This window comes from Musca autumnalis, unplaced genomic scaffold (genome assembly GCF_047663935.1).
Source record: "Musca autumnalis isolate F117 unplaced genomic scaffold, ASM4766393v1 scaffold_3, whole genome shotgun sequence".
In the NCBI taxonomy this organism is placed as follows: Eukaryota; Metazoa; Arthropoda; class Insecta; order Diptera; family Muscidae; genus Musca; species Musca autumnalis.
Genome location: NW_027411866.1, coordinates 30,859,243 through 30,884,605, shown reverse-complemented (window position 1 = coordinate 30,884,605; position 25,363 = coordinate 30,859,243). Strand labels below are relative to the sequence as shown.

The 25,363-nt window shown below is 33.0% G+C and overlaps 1 protein-coding gene across 1 annotated transcript in view; it reads left to right on the top strand.

Moving 5' to 3' along the window:
* Positions 1 to 25,363, top strand: part of LOC141396600 (uncharacterized) — a 428,433-nt gene that overhangs the window by 55,452 nt on the left and 347,618 nt on the right. Inside the window, exon 2 of the mRNA XM_073972176.1 lies at positions 13,320 to 13,986. Coding sequence (XP_073828277.1) covers positions 13,561 to 13,986 — 426 coding nt within the window. The 5' untranslated portion in view covers positions 13,320 to 13,560. The remainder of the gene's footprint in view (positions 1 to 13,319; positions 13,987 to 25,363) is intronic.

The following is a 25,363-nucleotide window of genomic DNA, read 5'->3' as shown; positions in this document are numbered from 1 at the left end:
TATCCAGATAACATTTAGACATAGAATATATTATCCAGATAACATTTTTCAATAGAAAATATTATCCAGATAACATTTTCCTATAGAAAGTATTATCCAGATAACATTTTGCTATAGGAAGTATTATCCAGATAACATTTTCCTATAGAAAATATTATCCAGATAATATTTTCCTATAGAAAATAATATCCAGATAACATTTTCCCATAGAAAATATTATCCAGATAATATTTTCCTATAGAAAATATTATCCAGATAACATTTTCCTATAGAAAATATTATCCAGATAACACTTTCCAATAGAAAATATTATCCAGATAACATTTTCCTATTGAAAATATTATCCACATAACATTTTCCTAGAGAAAATATTATCCAGATAACATTTTCCTAGAGAAAATAATATTCAGATAACATTTGCCTATAGAATATATTATCCAGATAACATTTAGCTATAGAATATATTATTCAGATAACATTTTCCTATAGAAAATATTATCCAGATAACATTTTTCTGGAGAAAATATTATCCAGATAACATTTTTCTAGAAAAAATATTATCCAGATAACAGTTTCCTATAGAAAGTATTATCCAGATAACATCTTCCCATAGAAATTTATCCTGATAACATTTACCTGCAGAAATTTATCCTGATAACATTTTCCTATAGAAAATATTATCCAGATAACATTTTCTTATAGAAAATATTAACCAGATAACATTTTCCTAGAGAAAATATTATCCAGATAACATTTTTCTAGAGAAAATATTATCCAGATAACATTTTCCTATAGAAAATATTATCCAGATAACATTTTCCTATAGAAAATATTATCCAGATAACATTTTCCTATAGAAAATATTATCCAGATAACATTTTCCTATAGAAAATTTTATCCAGATAACATTTTCCTATAGGAAGTATTATCAAGATAACATTTTCCTATAGAAAATATTATCCAGATGACATTTTCCTAGAGAACATATTATCCTGATAACATTTTCCTAGAGAAAATATCATCCAGATAACATTTTCCTATAGAAAGTATTATCCAGATAACATTTTCCTATAGAAAGTACTATCCAGATAACATTTTCCTATAGAAAATATTATTCAGATAACATTTTCCTATAGAAAATATTATCCAGATAACATTTTCCTACAGAAAATATTATCCAGATAACATTTGCCTATAGAATATATTATCCAGATAACATTTTTCTATAGAAAATATTATCCAGATAATATTTTCCTATAGAAAATATTATCCAGATAACATTTTTCTATAGAAAATATTATCCAGATAATATTTTCCTATAGAAAATATTATCCAGATAACATTTTCCTATAGAAAATATTATCCAGATAACATTTGCCTATAGAATTTATTATCCAGATAACATTTAACTATAGAATATATTATCCAAATAAAATCTTCCTATAGAATATATTATCCGGATAAGATTTTCCTATAGAAAATTATCCGGATAAGATTTTCCTATAGAAAATTATCCAGATAACATTTTAATAGAGAAAATATTATCCAGATAACATTTTCCTATAGAAAATGTTATCCAGATAACATTTTCCTATAGAAAATTTTATCTAGATAACATTTTCCTATAGAAAATATTATTCATATAACATTTTCCCACAGAAAATATTATTCAGATAACATTTTCCTATAGAAAATATTATCCAGATAACATTTTCCTACAGAAAATATTATTCAGATAACATTTTTCTATAGAAAATATTATCCAGATAACATTTTCCTATAGAAAATATTATCCAGATAACATTTTCCTAGAGAAAATATTATCCAGATAACATTTTCCTATAGAAAATATTATCCAAAATACATTTTCCTATAGAAAGTATTATCCAGGTAACATTTTCCTATAGAAAATATTATCCAGATAACATTTTCCTATAGAAAATATTATTCCAATAACATTTTCCTATAGAAAATATTATTCAGATAACATTTTCCTATAAAAAATATTATCTAGATAAAAATTTCCTAGAGAAAATATTATCCAGATAACATTTTCCTAGAGAAAATATTATCCAGAAAACATTTTCCTATGGAAAATATTATCCAGATAACATTTTCCTATAGAAAATATTATCCAGATAACATTTTCCTATAGAAAATATTATCCAAAATACATTTTCCTATAGAAAGTATTATCCAGGTAACATTTTCTATAGAAAATATTATCCAGATAACATTTTCCTATAGAAAATATTATTCAGATAACATTTTCCTAAAAAATATATTATCCAGATAAAAATTTCCTAGAGAAAATATTATCCAGATAACATTTTCCTAGAGAAAATATTATCCAGAAAACATTTTGCTATGGAAAATATTATCCAGATAACATTTTCCTTAAGAAAATATTATCCAGATAACATTTTCCTATAGAAAATATTATCCAGATAACATTTTCCTATAGAAAATATTATCTAGATAACATTTTCCTATAGAAAATATTATCCAGATAACATTTTCCTATAGAAAATATTATCCAGATAACATTTTCCTATAGAAAATATTATCCAGATAACATTTTCCTATAGAAAATATTATTCAGATAACATTTTGCTATAGAATATATTGTCCAGATCATATTTTCCTATAGGAAGTATTATCCAGATAACATTTTCCTATAGAAAGTATTATCCAGATAACATTTTCCTATAGGAAGTATAATCCAGATAACATTTTCCTATAGAAAATATTATCCAGATAACATTTTCCTAAAGAAAATATTATCCAGATAACATTTTCCTATAGAAAATATAATCCAGATAACATTTTCCTATAGAAAATATTATCCAGATAACATTTTCCTATAGAAAATATTATCCAGATAACATTTTCCTAGAGAAATATCATCCACATAACATTTTCCTATAGAAAATATTATCCATATAACTTTTTCCTATAGAAAGTATTATCCAGATAACATTTTCCTATAGAAAATATTATCCAGATAACATTCTATTATTGAAAATATTATCCAGATGACATTTTCCTAGAGAACATATTATACAGATAACATTTTCATAGAGAAAATATCATCCAGATAACATTTTCCTATAGCTAATATTATCCAGATAACATTTGCCTTTAGAATATATTATCCAGATAACATTTTCCTATAGAAAAAATTATCCAGATGACATTGTCCTAGAGAATATATTATCCAGATAACATTTTCCTAGAGAAAATATTATCCAGATAACATTTTCCTATAGAAAATATTATCCAGATAACATTTGCCTAAAGAAAATATTATCCAGATAACATTTTCCTATAGAAAATATTATCCAGATAACATTTAGCTATAGAATATATTATCCAGATAACATTTTCCTTTAGAAAATATTATCCAGATAACATTTTTCTATAGAAAATATTATCCAGATAACATTTTCCTATAGAAATTATTATCCAGATAGCATTTTCCTAAAGAAAATATTATCCAGATAACATTTTCCTATAGAAAATATTATCCAGATAACATTTAGCTATAGAATATATTATCCAGATCACATTTTCCTATAGAAAATATCATCCAGATAACATTTTCCTGTAGAAAATATTAATCAGATAACTTTTTCCTATAGAAAGTATTATCCAGATAACATTTTCCTATAGAAAATATTATCCAGATAACATTCTATTATTGAAAATATTATCCAGATGACATTTTCCTAGAGAACATATTATACAGATAACATTTTCATAGAGAAAATATCATCCAGATAACATTTTCCTACAGCTAATATTATCCAGATAACATTTGCCTTTAGAATATATTATCCAGATAACATATTCCTATAGATAATATTATCCAGATGACATTGTCCTAGAGAATATATTATCCAGATAACATTTTCCTAGAGAAAATATCATCCAGATAACATTTTCCTATAGAAAATATTATCCAGATAACATTTGTCTATAGAATATATTATCGAGATAACATTTTCCTATAGAAAATATTATCCAGATAACATTTTCCTATAGAAAATATTATCCAGATAACATTTTCCTATAGAAAATATTATCCAGATAACATTTTCCCATAGAAAATATTATCCAGATAACATTTTGCTATAGAAAATATTATCCAGATAACATTTTCCTATAGGAAGTATAATCCAGATAACATTTTCCTATAGAAAATATTATCCAGATAACATTTTCCTAAAGAAAATATTATCCAGATAACATTTTCCTATAGAAAATATAATCCAGATAACATTTTCCTATAGAAAATATTATCCAGATAACATTTTCCTATAGAAAATATTATCCAGATAACATTTTCCTAGAGAAATATCATCCAGATAACATTTTCCTATAGAAAATATTATCCATATAACTTTTTCCTATAGAAAGTATTATCCAGATAACATTTTCCTATAGAAAATATTATCCAGATAACATTCTATTATTGAAAATATTATCCAGATGACATTTTCCTAGAGAACATATTATACAGATAACATTTTCATAGAGAAAATATCATCCAGATAACATTTTCCTATAGCTAATATTATCCAGATAACATTTGCCTTTAGAATATATTATCCAGATAACATTTTCCTATAGAAAAAATTATCCAGATGACATTGTCCTAGAGAATATATTATCCAGATAACATTTTCCTAGAGAAAATATTATCCAGATAACATTTTCCTATAGAAAATATTATCCAGATAACATTTGCCTAAAGAAAATATTATCCAGATAACATTTTCCTATAGAAAATATTATCCAGATAACATTTAGCTATAGAATATATTATCCAGATAACATTTTCCTTTAGAAAATATTATCCAGATAACATTTTTCTATAGAAAATATTATCCAGATAACATTTTCCTATAGAAAATATTATCCAGATAACATTTTCCTAAAGAAAATATTATCCAGATAACATTTTCCTAAAGAAAATATTATCCAGATAACATTTTCCTATAGAAAATATTATCCAGATAACATTTAGCTATAGAATATATTATCCAGACCACATTTTCCTATAGAAAATATCATCCAGATAACATTTTCCTGTAGAAAATATTATCCAGATAACATTTTCCTATAGAAAATATTATCCAGATAACATTCTATTATTGAAAATATTATCCAGATGACATTTTCCTAGAGAACATATTATACAGATAACATTTTCATAGAGAAAATATCATCCAGATAACATTTTCCTACAGCTAATATTATCCAGATAACATTTGCCTTTAGAATATATTATCCAGATAACATATTCCTATAGATAATATTATCCAGATGACATTGTCCTAGAGAATATATTATCCAGATAACATTTTCCTAGAGAAAATATCATCCAGATAACATTTTCCTATAGAAAATATTATCCAGATAACATTTTCCTATAGAAAATATTATCCAGATAACATTTTCCCATAGAAAATATTATCCAGATAACATTTTGCTATAGAAAATATTATCCAGATAACATTTTCCTAAAGAAAATATTATCCAGATAACATTTTCCTATAGAAAATATTATCCAGATAACATTTTTCTAAAGAAAATATTATCCAGATAACATTTTCCTATAGAAAATATTATCCAGATAACATTTTCCTAAAGAATATATTATCCAGATCACATTTTCCTATAGAAAATATTAACCAGATAACATTTTCCTATAGAAAATATTATCCAGATAACATAGAAAATATCATCCAGATGGCATTTTCCTAGAGAACATATTATCCAGATAACATTTTCCTAGAGAAATATCATCCAGATAACATTTTCCTATAGAAAATATTATCCAGATAACTTTTTCCTATAGAAAATATTATCCAGATAACATTTTCCTATAGAAAATATTATTCAGATAACATTTTCCTATAGAAAATATTATCCAGATAACATTTGCTACAGAATAGATTATCAAGATAACATTTAGCCATAGAATACAATATCCAGATTATATTTTCCTATAGAAAATATTATCACGATAACATTTTCGTATAGAAAATATTATCCAGATACCATTTTCCTATAGAAAATATTATCCAGATAACATTTTCCTATAGAAAATATTATCCAGATAACATTTTCCTATAGAAAATATTATCCAAATAACATTGGCCTATAGAATATATTACCCAGAAAACATTTTCCTATAGAAAATATTATCCAGATAACATTTGCCTATAGAATATATTATCCAGATAACATTTTCCCATAGAAAATATTATCCAGATCACATTTTCCCAAAGAAAATATTATCCAGATAACATTTTTCTAGAGAAAATATTATCCAGATAACATTTTCCTATAGAAAATATTATTCTGATGACATTTTCCTATAGAAAATATTATCCAGATAACATTTTACTATAGAAAACATTATCCAGATAACATTTATCTATAGAATATATTATCCAGATAATATTTTACTATAGAAAATATTATCCAGATAACATTTTCCTATAGAAAATATTATCCAGATAACATTTTCCTAGAGAAAATATTATCCAAATAACATTTTCCTGGAGAAAATATTATTCAGTTAACATTTTCCTAGAGAAAACATTATCCAGATAACATTTAGCTATAGAATATATTATCCAGATAATATTTTCCTATAGAAAGTATTATCCAGATAAAAATTTCCTATAGCAAATATTATCGAAATAACATCTTCCCATAGAAAATATTATCCGGATAAGATTTTCCTATAGAAAAAATTATCCAGATAACATTTTGCTATAGAAAGTATAATCCAGATATGGACCATTTCTGAAGTTAAACTACATTTGACAAAGTTTGGACGGTTGCTCCGTTCAACAGATGTAGCGCGTAGTTTTTTACTGACAGTTTTTTAACTTTTGGGGGGAGGTATCGGAAATTGCGCACCGATAGTGCCCATCTTCGAAATTAAACAGCGATTGAAAAAATATTATGAAAGCCAAATTTTGAGCCGAATCGGCTGATCCGTTCGAGAGTTATCGTGCGCTTTATTCAGCCACTTTACATGGTTTCATAGGGGTTTTTATAGCTTTGGGGCTATTTTCTCAGCAAGTATGCATTTGCGCCTAAAAAACTTGCGGCGAATGCAAGTTATTACAACAAAGATAAATGCGATTCGAGAGAAGGCCTTAAATTGCATTTTTTTCGAAATTTTTTTGTGGGAGGTACGAAGGAGTTGACATATGTAGTCCATATTCCAACCTGCTCTATATCTCGTAGAAATATTATGATGTACGGACCAAATCGGATACTCTCTACCAGAGTAATCGTTCGCACAAGTTTTCAGAACATTTTTGGACTTTTTTGGGGGAGGTACCTGAAGGATAGCTTATCTTCGATCCTAAACTATGTTTGGACAAAATATTTCGAAGGACAAATTTTGAACCGAATCGGCTAAGGGTACAATAATCCAGTTAACATATGTCTAAATAGCATTTTCCTATAGAAGATATTATCAAAATTAAAAATTCCTATGGAAAATTTTATTTAAATAACATTTCCTTGTAGAACATTTTCTTATAGAAAATATTATCTTTCTAATGTTTTTCTATAGAAAATATTGTCCGGATAACCTTTTCTGTGGGAATATTTCTCGATAACATTTTATCCCCATAGGACATTTTATCCAGCTAATATTTTCTAATGCATACCTGGGGCTGGATACTTGTTCTATGAAACAAAGACATAAATACAACAAGATAAGACATTTTTTTGCTATCATTCTTCAGTGAATGGCTTTTGAATTTAACATAATGTTATATCACGATATGGTGATATAACATTTTTTTCTTTTATACATTTTTAAGTATTTAACCGAATTTAGCGATCCAATTGACATAGAATTATTCTTGAATAGATCCTTGAATTCATAAATTTCGTTTCTGATACCATTACATGAAATGTTCCTCCTTGGTTGCGATTTTGAATTAACTGCAACCTGTTAAGGGCAATGTTTCTATACAAAGTTTCGTAAACATTTTTTTGTTGCATGCATTTTGTCATGTCTTAGTTGTATTTATGTCTTTGTATGAAAATTTGAAATGAAAAATATTTTCTTTATAAAATTTTTCATTTGACATTTATTTCCTTTAAAAAAGTTTTCATTTAAAATATTCATAGAACAAGAATTGAGCCTCAGAGGCTCTCTAGAAAGCATCAACGGGCTATTTGTTTCGTATCGACTCTATTTTCCATTTTCAATTTTTTCCACCCACTGTGAATGACGATGGACCACGAGAAAAAATAAAACATTTTTGGTCTTCATTTGAAATTGAAGCTTGAGCTTATTTGACTGATGGTTGCATCGTTCATTTTGCTCGTGTTTCTTTACAAACACAGCCACCTCGAGACACACGCAATGACACTCGAATTGCAAAAGTGAAATTTAGAAAACGTTTAAAACGTTTCATGTTTATCTTCTGTTGCTGTACTCTTCCCCAAGCGCAGCATTGCTTAACTGTTTTACAGCGAATGTTTAATCATGATGGGTGTGTGTGGTGTAAGGCGTATATGAGATTGCCCTGCATATATCGCGTGTAATGCTCATAAAAGTGCTGCAAACAAATGGAAATCTTTCCATTGCCAATGTTTGCTGAAATATGAATGCTGCGATGTTGTTACTGCTGGGATGGGCTTCTCACAGCCACACTGAAATTGACGGAATATAGACGAACATTCGCGCCTTTTCCCCGCCATATTTTTCATTTTAGTGTTTGTTTTGGCCATTTTTCTTGTCACTTCCCTCCGCCACAAGCAGTTAACGCGAAGCAAAGGAATTGCTCTTTGTAAATGTTGAAAAAATCATTTTGAATTTTACATTACCATGTGGTTTTGTGCTCATTTAATGAATGTTACTGGAAGGTGGGAAGGATGTATATTAAGATGTTATTGACAGAGAAAAATATGTTATACAGGGAAACAATGTAAAAATGATGGAAAATAAGTATTGTTGAAGTAGATGACTTCAAACTACATGAGATGTTGATGATGTTATGCTTAAAATACGCTCATTGTTTAATAATTTTTGGAGTTATAAGACATTAGTTGTTGTTAAAATTATTTGACATTATTTCTAAAAAAGAAACTTTATCTCCTGCAGACTCTAAATCACTGAAATATTGGTGTATAGTAGGTGTTGAAAGGACTCCTTTTCGACATTTTTAAATTGAGTGATCCTCTGTAGGATAACTCCAACATGATGCAAATCCTTTCTATTTATTATAGTGGTTTCTATTTACTTTTTTAATTATACGATTCCCTAGTAGTACCACCCTATTGTCTCAATGTTTGGTTCTTTTTAAAACTCATTTAAACATTAATCATTTTCAAGTTTTAAGTATACTTTTGTTAACACACATTCTCACCAAATAACATCTTTATCCAACACAGTCCATATGGGTGGCCAACAAACCCAGTGAACGACAACGCTCCACTTCTGCCAACCAGCATGCAAATACTCGTACACACACAAACATACAAGTATATAAATGATACATATCGTTCACTCAAATACTTCCTTAAAAATTCATTCATTTAATATTTAACGTTCATTTACTGCTACAATGAACTTCGTAGAGCGTAGATGTACTGCACACTTACAGTCCAAAAGTTTTATATTTTGGATGAAATGTTTTTCTTTTTTAATTTTCCGTATTTTTATGCCACAGGAATAAGGATTTCTTTTTGTGGTGGGAATAGGGCGAAATATTAATCTTTATAAATAAAAATCAAACATCGTTCGTTGGTAATGGACCGATTTGGATAATTCTTTTTTTGAAATGTTCGCCATAACCCAACTTAGGTTTTTATGCAAAAAATAATGAGGCCAAGCCCACTTTTGTCAACTTTAATCTTTTCTACAAAAACTACTGAACTGATTTCCCTGAAATTCTCATGGAGTATACAGGGATGGCCCCCGATGAAAATAGGCTACATAATTTGTTGAATTCGGAAGGGACGGGGTACTTTCCATATGCCCTATTTCTTCAAAAGTGCTATATTTACAATAATTACAAATGTATTGGTTTGGAAATTAATTTGCGCGACAATTGTGGTTGTGTCTCCGACTTAACCTACCTTTTTGAGGACCAAAGACTTTACTATGCCCACTTTTTAAAATATGTACATCTACAAAATTACTGAACCGCTTTTCTTGAAATGGTCAGGAAATGTACAGGGATGGCCCCCGATACAGGCTACATATTTCATTGAATTTCAGAGGGAGCGCGGTATCTCCCCTATGCGATATTTTAAAAACTCTATATTTGCAATTATTACGAAGGCATAAAGAGCCGGCCACGCTTGTTTTTATACCCTCCACATAGTATGGAGGGTATATTAAGTTTGTCATTCTGTTTGTAACACATCGAACTAATCATTTGCGACCCTATAAAGTATATATATTCTTGATCAGGATAAAATTCTAAGACGATCTAGCCATGTCCGTCTGTCCGTCCGTCTGTTGTAATCACTCTAGCGTCCGCAATTATTGAGATAGAGTGCTGAAATTTTGCACCCGTGGGTGTTTTTTCCATAGGCAGGTCAAGTTCGAAGATGGGCTATATCGGTCCACTCTTTGGTATAGCCCCCATATAACGGTACCTCCGAATTTGAGGTATTTTGACGTTCTTCGCCACATTTGCAGACCGAATTAGCTATAATTTGGCACTTAGAGTTCCTAGTGATCAACAAACTTATATCCCAAAGGATATGGGCATAGGTTAATGTTTTGGTATAGTCCCCATGTAACGGTACCTCCCGATTTTCGGTATTTTGAGAATTTTAGCCACAATTTTTAACCGAACTATCTGCAATTTGACATTTGAGGTTCTCAGTGGTAATGAAACATCTCCACGAAACATCGTCAACATAGGTCCATGTTTTGGTATAGCCCCCTATAACGGTACCTCCCGATTTTCGGTATTTTGAGCATTTTATTTACAATTTTTAACCGAACTAGCTGTAATTTGACATTTGAGGTTCACAGTGGTCATGAAATATCTCCACGAAGTATCGTCAACATAGGTCCATGTTTTGGTATAGCCCCCATATAACGGTACCTCCCGATTTTCGGTATTTTGAGAATTTTAACCACAATTTGTAACCGAACTATCTGCAATTTGACATCTGAGGTTCTCATTGGTCATGAAATATCTCCACCAAACATCGTCAACATAGGTCCATGTTTTGGTATAGCCCCCATATAACGGTACCTCCCGATTTTCGGTATTTTGAGAATTTTAACCACAATTTGTAACCGAACTATCTGCAATTTGACATTTGAGGTTCTCATTGGTCATGAAATATCTCCACCAAACATCGTCAACATAGGTCCATGTTTTGGTATAGTCCCCATATAACGGTACCTCCCGATTTTCGGTATTTTGAGAATTTTAGCCACAATTTTTAACCGAACTATCTGCAATTTGACATTTGAGGTTCTCAGTGGTCACGAAACATCTCCACCAAACATCGTCAACATAGGTCCATGTTTTGGTATAGCCCCCATATAACGGTACCTCCCGATTTTCGGTATTTTGAGAATTTTAGCTACAGTATTTAACCGAAATAGCTGTAATTTGACATTTGAAGTTCTCAGTGGTCTCCAACGAAACATCGTCAACATAGGTCCATGTTTTGGTATAGCCCCCATATAACGGTATATCCCGATTTTCGGTATTTTGAGAATTTTAGCAGCAATTTTTAACCGTACTAGCTGTAATGATCGGTATTTTGAGAATTTTAGCTACAATTTTGTATATTTAAAAATATTCGTCAATATAGAAGTTTTGGTATATCCCCTCATGTACCTCCCGATTTTCGGGAATTTTCAGTGGTCACGAAATTTCTTCACTAAAATTCGTCAACATGGGTCCATTTTTGAGGGTCTACATTGTTTTGATGAAACTACCCTCAATTTGACTCTTGAAGTTCCCTGCAGCTATAAAACTTTTCCGCCAAAAAATTTAAAGATAGGTTGACTCGTTGATATAGCTCCGTAGGTGGTACCTTTCACCTAGCTGAACACATTTTTTTAGATTAGAATAGATAACACTGTGCAAAGAAATGGAGGTGAAAGACTGGGGCACGGAAAATTCCTCTTGGGAAAGAAAGGCCTTGGTGAGTATATTATGAACCCCGAAGCACAGATCCGCGTGAGTCGAACTTCCGCGTTATGGCGTGACGAAATTTTTGTTAGAGACCCTGTGGGCCATCAGGAATTAGCGTTATATCTTTGTTCACTGTTGCTTAAGTGCTCTACAAAAACAACAAACAATGATATAATGCTAATTCATGATGGCTTACAGGGTCTCTTGCAAAAACTTCATCACGCCATAACGCGGAAGTTCGACTCACGGCGCATCTGTCCTTCGGGGTTTTTAATATACACACACCAAGGGCTTTCATCTCCAAAAGGAATTATCTCTGTCCCAACATTTGTGTTCACAGTGTAATTTAAGCAATAGTGCGAGGCAGTAGGAGTCTATCCATTGTCGAAAAGTTGTTCCACCTAAAATTGTGAAAGGACCCTAATTATTCCATTTTAATTAAGACTATTTTATGGTGGAGGGTATAAAAAGTTCGGCCCGGCCGAACTTAACGACTTTTTACTCGTTTTTTTTATTTAACCTAAATCTAATACCATCTGAAACTTTATCAACCATTATTGCAAATTAAAATTGATTTTGCTCAAAATATTATAATAATTTTCTGTGGTCTATTTCCTGATAAGTGATAAACTAGCAAAACAATTTCATTTTTCATAACTAACTTCCCAGCCAGAGGCACAAAAACTTAAAAACAGTCATAAACTGACAACAACAGCAAGATGTATGCAACAAATCTTCAGAGATATGCCACCGAATGTAATTAAACTTGGTACACTTCAACGATTATGATGGCATGTGGCACGCTTTGTTTTTAGTTTTTCCCTCCACTTTGTTGTTTTAATGCTCTTTGCAAACAATGGGTATCTGCTGCAACTTCTTCTTCCTCTCCTTGAGTTCTGCTATTTCATGTGAAACAACTTCTTATTGTGAAATCAAGTTTTGCCAGAACTGAAGGCAAAACACACACAAATTGAGATGAAGGCAGCAAAGTAACTAAAGATGTTGAAGGTGATGATGTTGATGGTGATGATGATGATGAAAACTGTATAAGTCTTTAGACATGCAAAGACTATACCATTAAAAACTTTCAGTTTTTATTAATTTGTTAATTTTTTGCCTACAAATTTGCCAAGTTTTTTAATTTTTCCACTCATTTTCTAGCAGTTAGCAGTAATTATGTTTTGCAACAAACATTTCAAGAAAATTATGTAAAAAAACAGCCAACCAAGAAAAGAAACATTAGTCATCAAATAGACACTTGGTGCCAACAAGAAACAAAAATTTGGAACAAAATAAACATTAAAAACGCATAAAATAAATTTTCAAAACATATCTGTGAAAAATTCTTTAAAAACCTGTTTTCCCGCTACTCTGTTGTCACCGCACAACACAATCTGCCACAATGATGACAAGGAAAATCTCCTTGATTCTGGTCATTGGCTTTTGTTGGCTGGCCACTTGTATTGTTGCAGTACCTCTTACTAAACAACAGCAGCAGCAACAACAGCAGCTGCAATTGCAAATGCAACAACAACACCAACAATCACCGCAGCAGAACAATTATAAACAACAACTTCAATATCAAATGCAACAAAAGGATAAATTCGAATATCAACAGCATATGAAACAACAACAACAATATTATCATCAACACTATCAGCAACAGCAGCATTTGGATTTACAACAGCCGCAACAATCGCATCTGTTGCATGAGATACCATCGCCAACGGCATTGGATTTATTAGCCGATCAACAACAACATCAACAAGAACAACAACTGGAACAGCGACAACAGCAGCAGACGTATTTATCAGTTGAACCCACTCAGGTGAGTAAGAAACCTGTTTTAGAAGTTCTATTAAATAATATTTATAATAAGTTAAAATACAAACAGACATATGTAAAGTAAAGTGGATAAAAATAAATCGGTTAACTGTGATAAGCTCTTCAATAACATTCCACATGTCAAATATAACTGCATATGGTGAAACTAAACTTCTTTTGCAACTCCATTTGAAAAAAAAAATAATTTTTTTTTTGCGAGCACATCAACGAATTTTGTTATAGAGATTAAAGAAAATATTCTGGTTTCAAATCTGTTCACATAATATTACATTTCATGTATAGTTTTCTTTATATATTATTGACAAAATATGAATAAAAATCTGTGTTTCTTGCGACACTTATTAAATTTTCTGCATTTCGAAATTCCGTCAATTTTTGAATATTTTGAAGCCAGGACATCTCTTGTCTTCCTCTGATACGTTTACCTTCTATTTTGGCTTGTAGAATTCTTTGCAGGATGCGGTATTTTGGGTTTCGCATTATGTGTCCGATATATGAAATTTTTCTCCTTTTTATGTGATCGAAGAGTTCTCTTGTTTTGTTCAATCTTCGTAGAACTTCGTCATTTGATACGTGAGCTATCCACGGTATTTTAAGAATTCTTCGATATATCCACATTTCGAAGGCTTCTAAGCGCTTTTAAAGTCCATACTTCCACAGAATATAACAAAACTGGGCATATGTAGGCCTTTATGAACCTTGTCTTTGTTGCAATGTTAATATCAAGGCTTGTTAATACTCTTTTGTATTTGTGAAAGGCGTCTCTTGTCATTTCTATCCGGCATTTAATTTCTTTGGAGTTATCCCACTGATCATTTATTGAAAACCCGAGATATTTGAAGCTCGACACTCTCTCGAGTGGAGTGTTGTGAATTATTATATTCATGTTTTCAAAATTATTTTTCCTGCTTATTATCATATATTTTGTTTTATTGGTGTTGACCCGATAAGCTGTATGCTATTAGGGTAGTATCGTCAGCGTGTCTGATATTGTTTCGTATTCATTATTTATTAGGACTCCTTCTTGGACGTTGTTAATTGATCCCTTGAATTTTTTTTTCGGAATAAATATTAAACAACCGTGGGGACAGTGTACAGCCCTGTCTTACTGCTTTGGATATAGATATTTCTTCCGTCATTTCTCCATTGATATTATACCCTCAGCCTTTAGGCTAAAGAGGGTATTTACACTTTGATACGGCCAAAAATGTGCCTCATCGAAATAATGGTTTTAGACCCCAAGTATGTTTGTACGATATCCGTTTCAGACAATTTTGAGTCGATCCAGCAATGTCCGTCCGTCTGACTGTCTGCCCGTCTGTCTGTCTGTCTGGCTGGCTGGTGCGCACGATAACTCTCGAACGGATCAATCGATTCGGTTCAAATTTTGGGTATCGAAATATTTTGTCCAGATTTGATTTAAGTTCGAAGATGGGTCATATCGGTCCACTCCTTCAGGTACCTCCCCCACAAAAGTTCAAAAATCTTCGGAAAAATTGTCCGCACTCTTGAAGGGAGTAACCGAATTAGTCCATACTTTGCACATCGTGACATTTCTACCAGACATAGATGTGGTTCCAATCAAGGCAAATTAAATAAGGTAGCCGACTCACGCCAGCTGATTGAACATGAAATGTCAAAACAAATTGTTGTAATTGTGAAATGTAAACAAACATCTTGTTCTGATTGGTCAAAGCAAATTCGCTGCAAATTTAAGAGCCAAGGCGAATTGATTTTCTTTACAAATGTTGACATATTATGTTACGACAAAAGTTGCTTTGTTGTAGCAATTCGCCGAATCGGCTACCTTCTCTATGTGCCTTGGTTCCAATATGGACCCTATTGGTTCACTCTTTCTGGTACCTCCCACACAAAATTTTGCTTAAGTGCAGTTTAAGGCCTGCTCTCGAATCGCTTTGATTTTTGTTGCAGCCACTTGTATTTACTACCCCCATTACGACGATATAATTTTTTTCAGGAGCAAGTCCATATATCCGCAGAAATCAGCACGAAAACTGCAAACAACCCATATAATACCATGTGTCGTAGTTGGAGTGCACGATAACTCTCGAACGGATCAACATGTTTGGTTAAAATTTTGGGTCTTTCAATATTTTGTCCAAACTTATTTTAAATTCGAAGATAGACCATTCGCCAAGATTGTGGGCATGATAACTCTAGGAGGGAATAACCGAATTGGGCCAAACTTTGCTATTGGTAATATTACTTTCAGGCATAGCTCGAGTTCTAATACGGACTATATCGGTCCACTCATTTGAGTACCTCCCACACAAAATTTGGAAAAAGTATAGTTTAACAACTCCTCTCTGATCTTATTAATTTGTGACGCAGCAGGTTGCACTTGCGGCCCCTGTTACGACGTTATAATTTTTTTCGTAGGAAAGTCCATACATTCTGAGATAATGACCCAAAAAGGTCCAGAAAATCCTACCGGCACCACCTAAACTGGCTAATGTGTAAAATAACCCTTTAAGAGAGAAATCGATTTAGCTCAAACTTTGTAAATTGAAAAGTAAAATTGTAATATATTTAAACTCAGAAAATTAAGTACAACATATTTAATTATATAGTCTGTAAGGAAAATATCTATAGACTAATAAAGAAAAAAATATTTCCTACAGATTTGTATTAGGTCCGAATATGTACTACATCGGATCACTCCTATGGGTACACCCTACCCAAAGTTTGGAAAAAATGCACTCGTCTTGGGTCATTCTGAATTTTGTTGCAACATGTAGTTTTTTGCGGCCCTTTCCTTCCTGGAAAATCTTCCCAACAGCTAAAAAACCTACAGAAGTATTGTGTTAACTTTTTTTCTTCGGGTACGTGGCTGAGGGTATATCTCTGTCGGCTCAGCTGACTGATACTTTCTTACTTGTTAACATGTGCATTTTGATGCCAATACAGACTTTTAATGCATCTAATTTCTTTCTCGCTTATTCCAATTGACGGCAGAATATTCATGAGCTTGTCATGCTGTACGGTGTCAAATGCTTTCTCGTAGTCTATAAAGCACATAAATATGTCCTTATTGACATCTCTACATTTTTGAACCAACACTTGTACGCAGAATAGTGCTTCACGCGTTCCTTTTGCTTCTTTGAAGCCAAATTGTGTTTCACCCATTTCCTTTTCGCAGTTTTCATATATCCGTTTTAGTCCGATCAAAATAGACATTGAAATAGCAAAAAATTCCCACAGAGCTGAATTTTGGTGGAGAGCTAGCGTTTGCCATTAGAAGCAATGTCCTAAAAGTCCCCATCGATCCCATGTGTGCAAAAAAAATTATTCGGGGTCAAAGGTCAAATTTTAAGGGTTTTTAGGTTTTTGGATTTATTTTTTGAAAACGGTTGATCTAATCAAAAAGTGACTAAAGTAAATATTGTAGACAGAAAAATTATCTACAAGTTTGACCTTTATAATTTTTTCCTAGAAGGAACCATTCTTGAGATATAGCTGTTCTAAAAAACACATGATTTTTATGCACTTATAAGGGAAATATGCACATATTCAGACGAACCGGCTAAAATAAGCGTAGTAATCGGGTCTGTTCCCCAAAAAATATATATTTTCTTGAAGCACGAAATTATAGCTATCTTCTAAAAAAAATTCCAACAAAATCGGAGTCTGTTTAGTAGAGTTATTCAATGTTAGAGTCATTTTATGCAAAAATAGCCCATTTAACCCACATGTATAATCGAAAGCCCAATGGGAACGACCCCAACGAAAACTCTCCGATTTTTTTCAAGTTTTGTCCGAAGGTAGGGTTTGTTGCGCTGATTACGGAAATGTATAATTTTCAACGGTCGCGGATCCGGTTCCCGGTTATTCGACCAGAAAGGCCAAATTTAAAAACAGGGTTAGGCCCGGTTCTACTGAACCGATTACTGCAAAGTGGATATCGTTTGAAAGCTTACGCAAGTATCTAACACATAGTGTCGTTACTTTAACCGGTTCGCCTAACAATGTACTTACGCGGCTAATTTTTTATTTGACCTTTAGATCGCGATATCTCGAAAATGGTAAGTCTTTTTTAAGAATCATAAAGACCACTCTTGTAGACAATTATTGAATCTACAACTTTTACTTTAGCCGGCTTTTGCTAAGTCTTACCGTTTTTGAGAAAAATTAAAAAAACTGAATAATGCCTCCAAAAATGACCTTTGACCGCGAATAACTTGTTTTGTACACATGGGATCGATGGGGACTTTTAGGACGTTGCTTCTAATGGCCAACCTTAGCTCTCCACCAAAATTCAGCTTTGTGGGAATTTTTGCTATTTCCCCCTTATAGGCATGTCTATTTTGACCGGACTATTTATGTAGGCTGATTGGTCGGTAATCGTTGCATTTTTTCGGTTGAGATTTTTTTGGGATGGTTATAAATGTGGACTACAGCCAATCCTGGGGGTATTGTCCGGTGTCATATATGTAGTTAAATAGTTTTGTCAGCAGGTCTACATTGTCACCATTTATCATTTTTAGTATTTCGGCAGGTACTTCATCAGGACCCGCGGCTTTTCGTTCTCGGAGGGATTTTAATGCATCTTCAACTTCACTGTTTGTGATTGCCTCGCCTGTCATTTGCTGTGATATCCGGTTGTAATAATCCGATCTGGTAGAGTCTCTGAATTCATTATTATTGTTGTAAAAGACAGACGAATTCGTATTTCTGTAAATGCCGGCTGCTTTTTACATTTTCTTGTGTAACTGGAAGTCGTCGTGCAGTGTCATCAGTCGTTCAATTTCTTGGCATTGACTGTTCAGTTGGTTATTTTTGGCTATACTCACTTCCCTTTAAATTTCCCTGTTGATTTCCCAATACATCTCGTAGTTACTATTTTTGTATTTTCTACGCTCATCCATCAGTTGAAGTATCTCTTCAGTCATCCAACTTTTACTCTTTGGTTTGTGTAGTTTCCAAGCGTGTTACGTGCAATTGAATTAATTGTGATCTTCACACTTCATTCCTGTTGATATTGATTAATTCTGTGTTGACTTGAGAAGAAACGTCAGACCTTATTATAGGATTTTCGAGTTTTCCGATGTCAATTTTTCGTGCTTTATTTGACTGACGTGCTAGTTTTATGTGTTTTATGTGTGTGTTTTGTTCTGCATTCATTGTTATATGGTTTTCAAGGGATAAATACATCAGCGATTTCCCCTTATCTTTTGATGGGTTTTAAGTTTACCGTCTTGATTTCAGCCGCTCTTCCTAGAGTACAGACGCTGTTGGTCCGCGAGAGGTATTTGATTTCCCTCTTACCACCCATATCTGGGAAGCATTCCCCTATCCGCCACCGGGGGACGAGTCCTCTAGGGGTAACAGGCTCCCCCGAGAACATGCTGACATAATGTGTTAAAAATATTTTACATTTATTTCAGCAACTGGAGTTTTTCGGCATGGAAGAAAATTTGTGTGTGCCATTTTAAAACTATACAATTAAATCAACTTTTTGTTTATATGCACCGGATAATTTTTCAGCAGTATAAACTTCTTTTCCCGCAAAAATGAGTAGTACTGATTGGTTTCGATGTGAAAATGTACTTTGTTCCATACAAAAGCTAACACAAGGATTCATGGGGCTTTCATCAATGTTGGGTGTTTTTCAGCCTTTGTAAAAATTGTGCATCAGCCTAATGACCCAAACTGGTTAATAAGTTATTTACGGAGAAATATACATCCAGTATGGAGCAGTATTTGCAGGGTATGGCTTGGAATGTTGTCTGGGGTTACTAAAAATATAACTTTTGTTATTAAGAGTCAAATAAATATCATTTTGTTTGGTACATTAACGGAAAATGAGGCATAAAGCACATTATTAGGGATTATAGTAATACTTTGGCCATTTAAGGACTTGCGGTGGGCGTAGAGCATAAAATTGGTAGAATACACTATAAATAATTTATACAAGCAATTGTTGTACAAACATGTGCATCAGTTAACATTAAAATAGATTTTACTACTAATGTCCCTAATTAGCTGGCCAGGCTAATACGGACCATTTTTAGAAAAGCAATACCTTATATCGACACCTCCAAATAATAGTATGCTAAGTCTAAAAAGTGAGTTTTGCAGGAGAAGCTCTCAAAGTTTGGAAATGTTTTTGAACATCAGTACTATGCTAAGTCAATATTTGTTTATAACTTCCGTTCGGATTGACCGATCATTACCAAAATTAGACAGAATTTAAGTTAAAGGACGTTCGACACCTCCAAATAATAGTTTGCTAATTCTGAAAAGCGAGTTTTGCAGGACAAACTCTAAAAGTTTGGAAATTTCTTTGACCTTCATAGTACTAAGTAAACATTTGTTTATAACTTCTGTTCGGATTGTCCGATCATTACCAAAATTTGACAGAATTTAAGTTAAAGGACGTTAAATATAAAAATGTAAAGAACTTGAAAACATGCTAAGTCGACTTAGCATACTATTGTTTGGAGGCGTCGATATAGAAAATTTATTTAATCAAAATCTTCACATTTTTAAATGAAGTCGAGTAAACTATTAAACTGAATTTATTGTCCCTAATTAGCTGGCCGCCACTGTACATCATAAAGAAGGTTAACCCGATACAAAGTTGTAATAGAAACAGGCTATTGGTTGCTTAATGTGATAACTTATAAGGATAGGAAATTAAGAGTAATATTGAAATTAAATGCACTCAAAAAATATTAAAATTAAAAGCCTGTTATTCGCGAATTAGTTAATATCAGATCATGTGCATCCGCTTTTGGATATATGTAGCTAATCAATCTATTTAAATATATGTATATAGGGTGATCCAACTAGAGGTTCCTAACTTTTTTAAAGGAAAAACACAGATAATTCTAATTGAATGGGAAATGTTCATTATCATTGTAAAGAACATTATTTGGCATTTATTTTTTTTTAAGTTTATGTCTATCAATTTTTGGCCACGTCTACGTCTTAGACGGTCTGTCCAATTTTCGCTGAATCGTTCGAATATTTCAACTGGTAACTGACGAATTACATGTGTGATTTTTTTCACCAAGGCCTGAATTGAAGCTGGGTTGTCCGCATACATTTTAGACTTTACATATCCCCATAGGAAAAAGTCTAACAGTGTGATATCACACGATCATGGTGGCCAAACGACCGTCAAAAAACCTGAAATTGTCTACTCATCGCAGTGTTCTCTTAATAAATCCATTGGTTGATATCATGTGGGGAAGAAGCATCTCCTTGTTAAAACCAAAATATAGCCGGGATCACGAGTTTCATTTTCAAGCATCAAATATGCGGTTATCATGGTCGCCATTAAAGTTTACGTTCTCACTGACATCATTTTTGAAGAAAAATGAGCTGATGGTTCTACCAGCGGACAAATCACACGAAGCCGTTGTTTTTCTGGATGAAGTGGCACATCTTAAATCTCTTTAGGTTGCTCTTAACCTAAATGCGGCAACTTTCCTTGTTTACATACCTATTAAGCCAGATATGAGCCTCATCGCTGAACAAAATTTGGCTCGAAACACATTCCTCAAAAGCGAATTTTCGTAATAAAGTTGAACGATTTGCAACCATTGTTCAATCGTAAGTCTTTCCAAGATAAAGTGCCAAACAATACTTAACAAAAATAACATGATCCATGACACGACTAACACGTGAAGACTATTGACTCACACAAAAAGACTATTGAGAGAAGTACATCTAGTTGGATCACCCTTTATATGCATATTTCGAAGCTTCACCCCCACCAAAGTTCAAAATATTTCGCTAAAATGGTGTGCACGATAACTCTCGAAGGTAGTAACTGATTTAGTCCATACTTTGCACATCATAATATATCTGCGAGACATAGATCAGATTCGAATATGGATTATATCGGTCCACTCTTTCGGGTACTTCCCACACAAAATTTCGGATAAGTGCAGCTCTCAAATCGCGTTGATCTTCTTTGTAACAACTTGTATTCGCTGCATCCATTACGACGGTACAAGTATCTTCAAGGTGTAAAAACCCTTCTGGCATCATGTGTACTGGCTGAGCGCTAGATAAATCTCGAACGGATCAGCCAATTCGGTCGAAAACATGGCCTTCTACCCTAGACAGACGACAGCGTTAATTTGCATTAACTGCCTTAATTCAAAATAAATCGTGCAATATCCACATTCTTAATGCACAAAATCGAACTGAATTTAAACTGCATTTACTAATTTTAATATGGCAATACTGTAGCAATATTCTATTGATTTGCACTGAGTAACAAGGAATGGATATTGCAGTGCAAAATGATAATGCAGTGCAATCAAAAATTTGCAGTGCAAACAACAAAATACATGATAACCAACAATCAGCTGATTGATAAATGCAGAAATTGTCGTCTGTCAGGGTGAAATTAAATGCACATCTTAATGCAAATAAGTTGCCTTCTATCTAGGGTATTCGTAATATTTTGTCCGAACTTACTTTATGTCCGAAGATGGGCAATATTGGTCCACACCTTCTGGCACCTCCCCCATAAAAGTTCAACATTTTGTTTATGTTCAGTTTAGGGTCTGCTCGAGGATCCTTTAGAAATGTATATCGATCTTACTCCTTGTGGTCCTGTTTAGAGCGATATTATATTTTTCGTAGGCAAGTCGTGGACAAATCCATACTTCCTGACATAGTGATCCAAAACCTCTAAATTATACGGTGACCAACTGGAATGGCGGGAGGGCGCGCTGTCTATCGAAAAGAAATGTCACCCAAAATAAGATCCACTTTCAAAATGGATTATGCCGGTGCATTCCTTCAGGTACCTCCTCCGTAACACTTTTGAGCTCTAATCCAAATATATTTTTGTCGGCTAGTTCATATCTCAAAAAAGGGCCAAAACAATCAACCCATTACACATAATTATTGCGGAAAATGATTCCGGTTGCGTAGCCGGTATTGAATTCGATATTGTCGATAGATGAAAGTTTCAATTCACACAGATTTAAGGTATATATATGTCGGAAAAGCAGAAAGATACTTCTTAAGGAAATCTATACATATACCAATATTATAAATAAAATATGAGGTAATCCTGCCAATTTAGAGGAATTTTTAGAAGTGGGAAAACGAAGCTTAGGAGATTTACTTAATTATTCAAGGTTAATTAACGCGTGAATAACAGTCCACTGTTTCGGAAATTTTCTTATTTTTTCTCATCCTAAAATAAATTGTTTCTCCAAAATTAGTCATGTGGTGGCAAAAATATCTTGAGTTTTAACAAGTAAAAAGTCGTTAAGTTCGACCGGGCCGAACTTTTTATACCCTCCACCATAAAAAAGTCTTAATTAAAATGGAATAATTAGGGTCCTTTCACAATTTTAGGTGTAACAACTTTTCGACAATGGTGAGTATATTAAAAACCCCGAAGGACAGATGCGCCGTGAGTCGAACTTCCGCGTTATGTCGTGATGATGTTATTGCAAGAGACCCTGTAAGCCATCATGACTTAGCATTATATCTTAGTTTTTTGTTTTTGTAGAGCACTTAAGCAACAGTGAACAAAGATATAAAGCTAATTTCTGATGGCCCACAGGGTCTCTAACAAAAATTTCATCACGCCATAACGCTGAAGTTCGACTCACATCGGATCTGTCCTTCGGGGTTCATAATATACTCACCAAGGCCTTTCTTCCCCAAGAGGACTTTTCCGTGCCCCAGACTTTTACCTCCATTTTGTTGCACAGTGTTATCTAATCTAATCTAAAAAATGTGTTCAGCTAGGTGAAAGGTACCACCTACGGGGCTATATCAAAGAGCCAATCTATCTTAAAATTTTTTGGCGGAAAAGTTTTATAGCTGCAGGGAACTTCAAGAGTCAAATTGAGGGTAGTTTCATCAAAACAATGTGGACCCTCAAAAATGGACCCATGTTGACGAATTTTAGTAAAGAAATTTCGTGACCACTGAAAATTCCCGAAAATTGGGAGGTTATATATTTTTGAATAGACAAAATTGTAGCTAAAATTCTCAAAATACCGATCATTACAGCTAGTTTGGTTAAAAATAGCAGCTAAAATTCTCAAAATACCGAAAATCGGGAGATACCGTTATATGGGGGCTATACCAAAACATGGACCTATGTTGACGATGTTTCGTTAGAGATGTTTTATGACCACTGAGAACTTCAAATGTCAAATTACAGCTATTTCGGTTAAAAACAGTAGCTAAAATTCTCAAAATACCGAAAATCGGGAAGTACCGTTATATGGGGGCTATACCAAAACATGGACCTATGTTGACGATGTTTCGTGGAGATGTTTCTTGATCACTGAGAACCTCAAATGGCAAATTACATCTAGTTCGGTTAAACATTGTAACTATAATTCTCAAAATACCGAAAATCGGGAAGTACCGTTGTATGGGGGCTATACCAAAACATGGACCTATGTTGACGATGTTTCGTGGAGATATTTCTTGACCACTGAGAACCTCAAATGTCAAATTACAGCTAGTTCGGTTAAAAATTGTAACTAAAATTCTCGAAATACTGAGAATCGGGAGGTACCGTTATATGGGGGCTATACCAAAACATGGATCTCTGTTGACGATGTTTAATGGAGATGTTTAGGGACCACTCAGAAGCTCAAATGTCAAATTACAGCTAGTTCGGTTAAAAATTGTAACTAAAATGCTCAAAATACCGAAAATCGGGAGGTACGTTTATAAGGGGGCCATACCAAAACATGGACCTATGTTGACGATGTTTGGTGGAGATGTTTCATGACCACTGAGAACTTCAAATGTCAAATTGCCGATAGTTCGGTTACAAATTGTGGCTATAATTCTCAAAATACCGAAAATCGGGAGGTACCGTTATATGGGGGCTATACCAAAACATGGATCTATGTTGACGATGTTTGGTGGAGATATTTCGTGACAACTGAGAAACTCAAATGGCAAGTTACAGCTAGTTCGGTTAAAAATTGTAGCTAAAATTCTCAAAATACCGAAAATCGGGAGGTACCGATATATGGGGGCTATACCAAAACATGGACCTATGTTGACGATGTTTCGTGGAGATGTTTCATGACCACTGATAACCTCAAATGTCAAATTGTAGATAGTTCGGTTAAAAATTGTGGCTAAAATTCTCAAAATACCGAAAATCGGGAGGAACCGCTATATGGGGACTATACCACAACATGGACCTATGTCCATATCCTTTGGGATATAAGTTTGTTGATCACTAGGAACCCTAAGTGCCAAATTATAGCTAATTCGGTCTGCAAATGTGGCGAATAACATCAAAATAACTCAAATCCGGAGGTACCGTTATATGGGGGCTATACCAAAGAGTGGACCGATATAGCCCATCTTCGAACTTGACCTGCCTA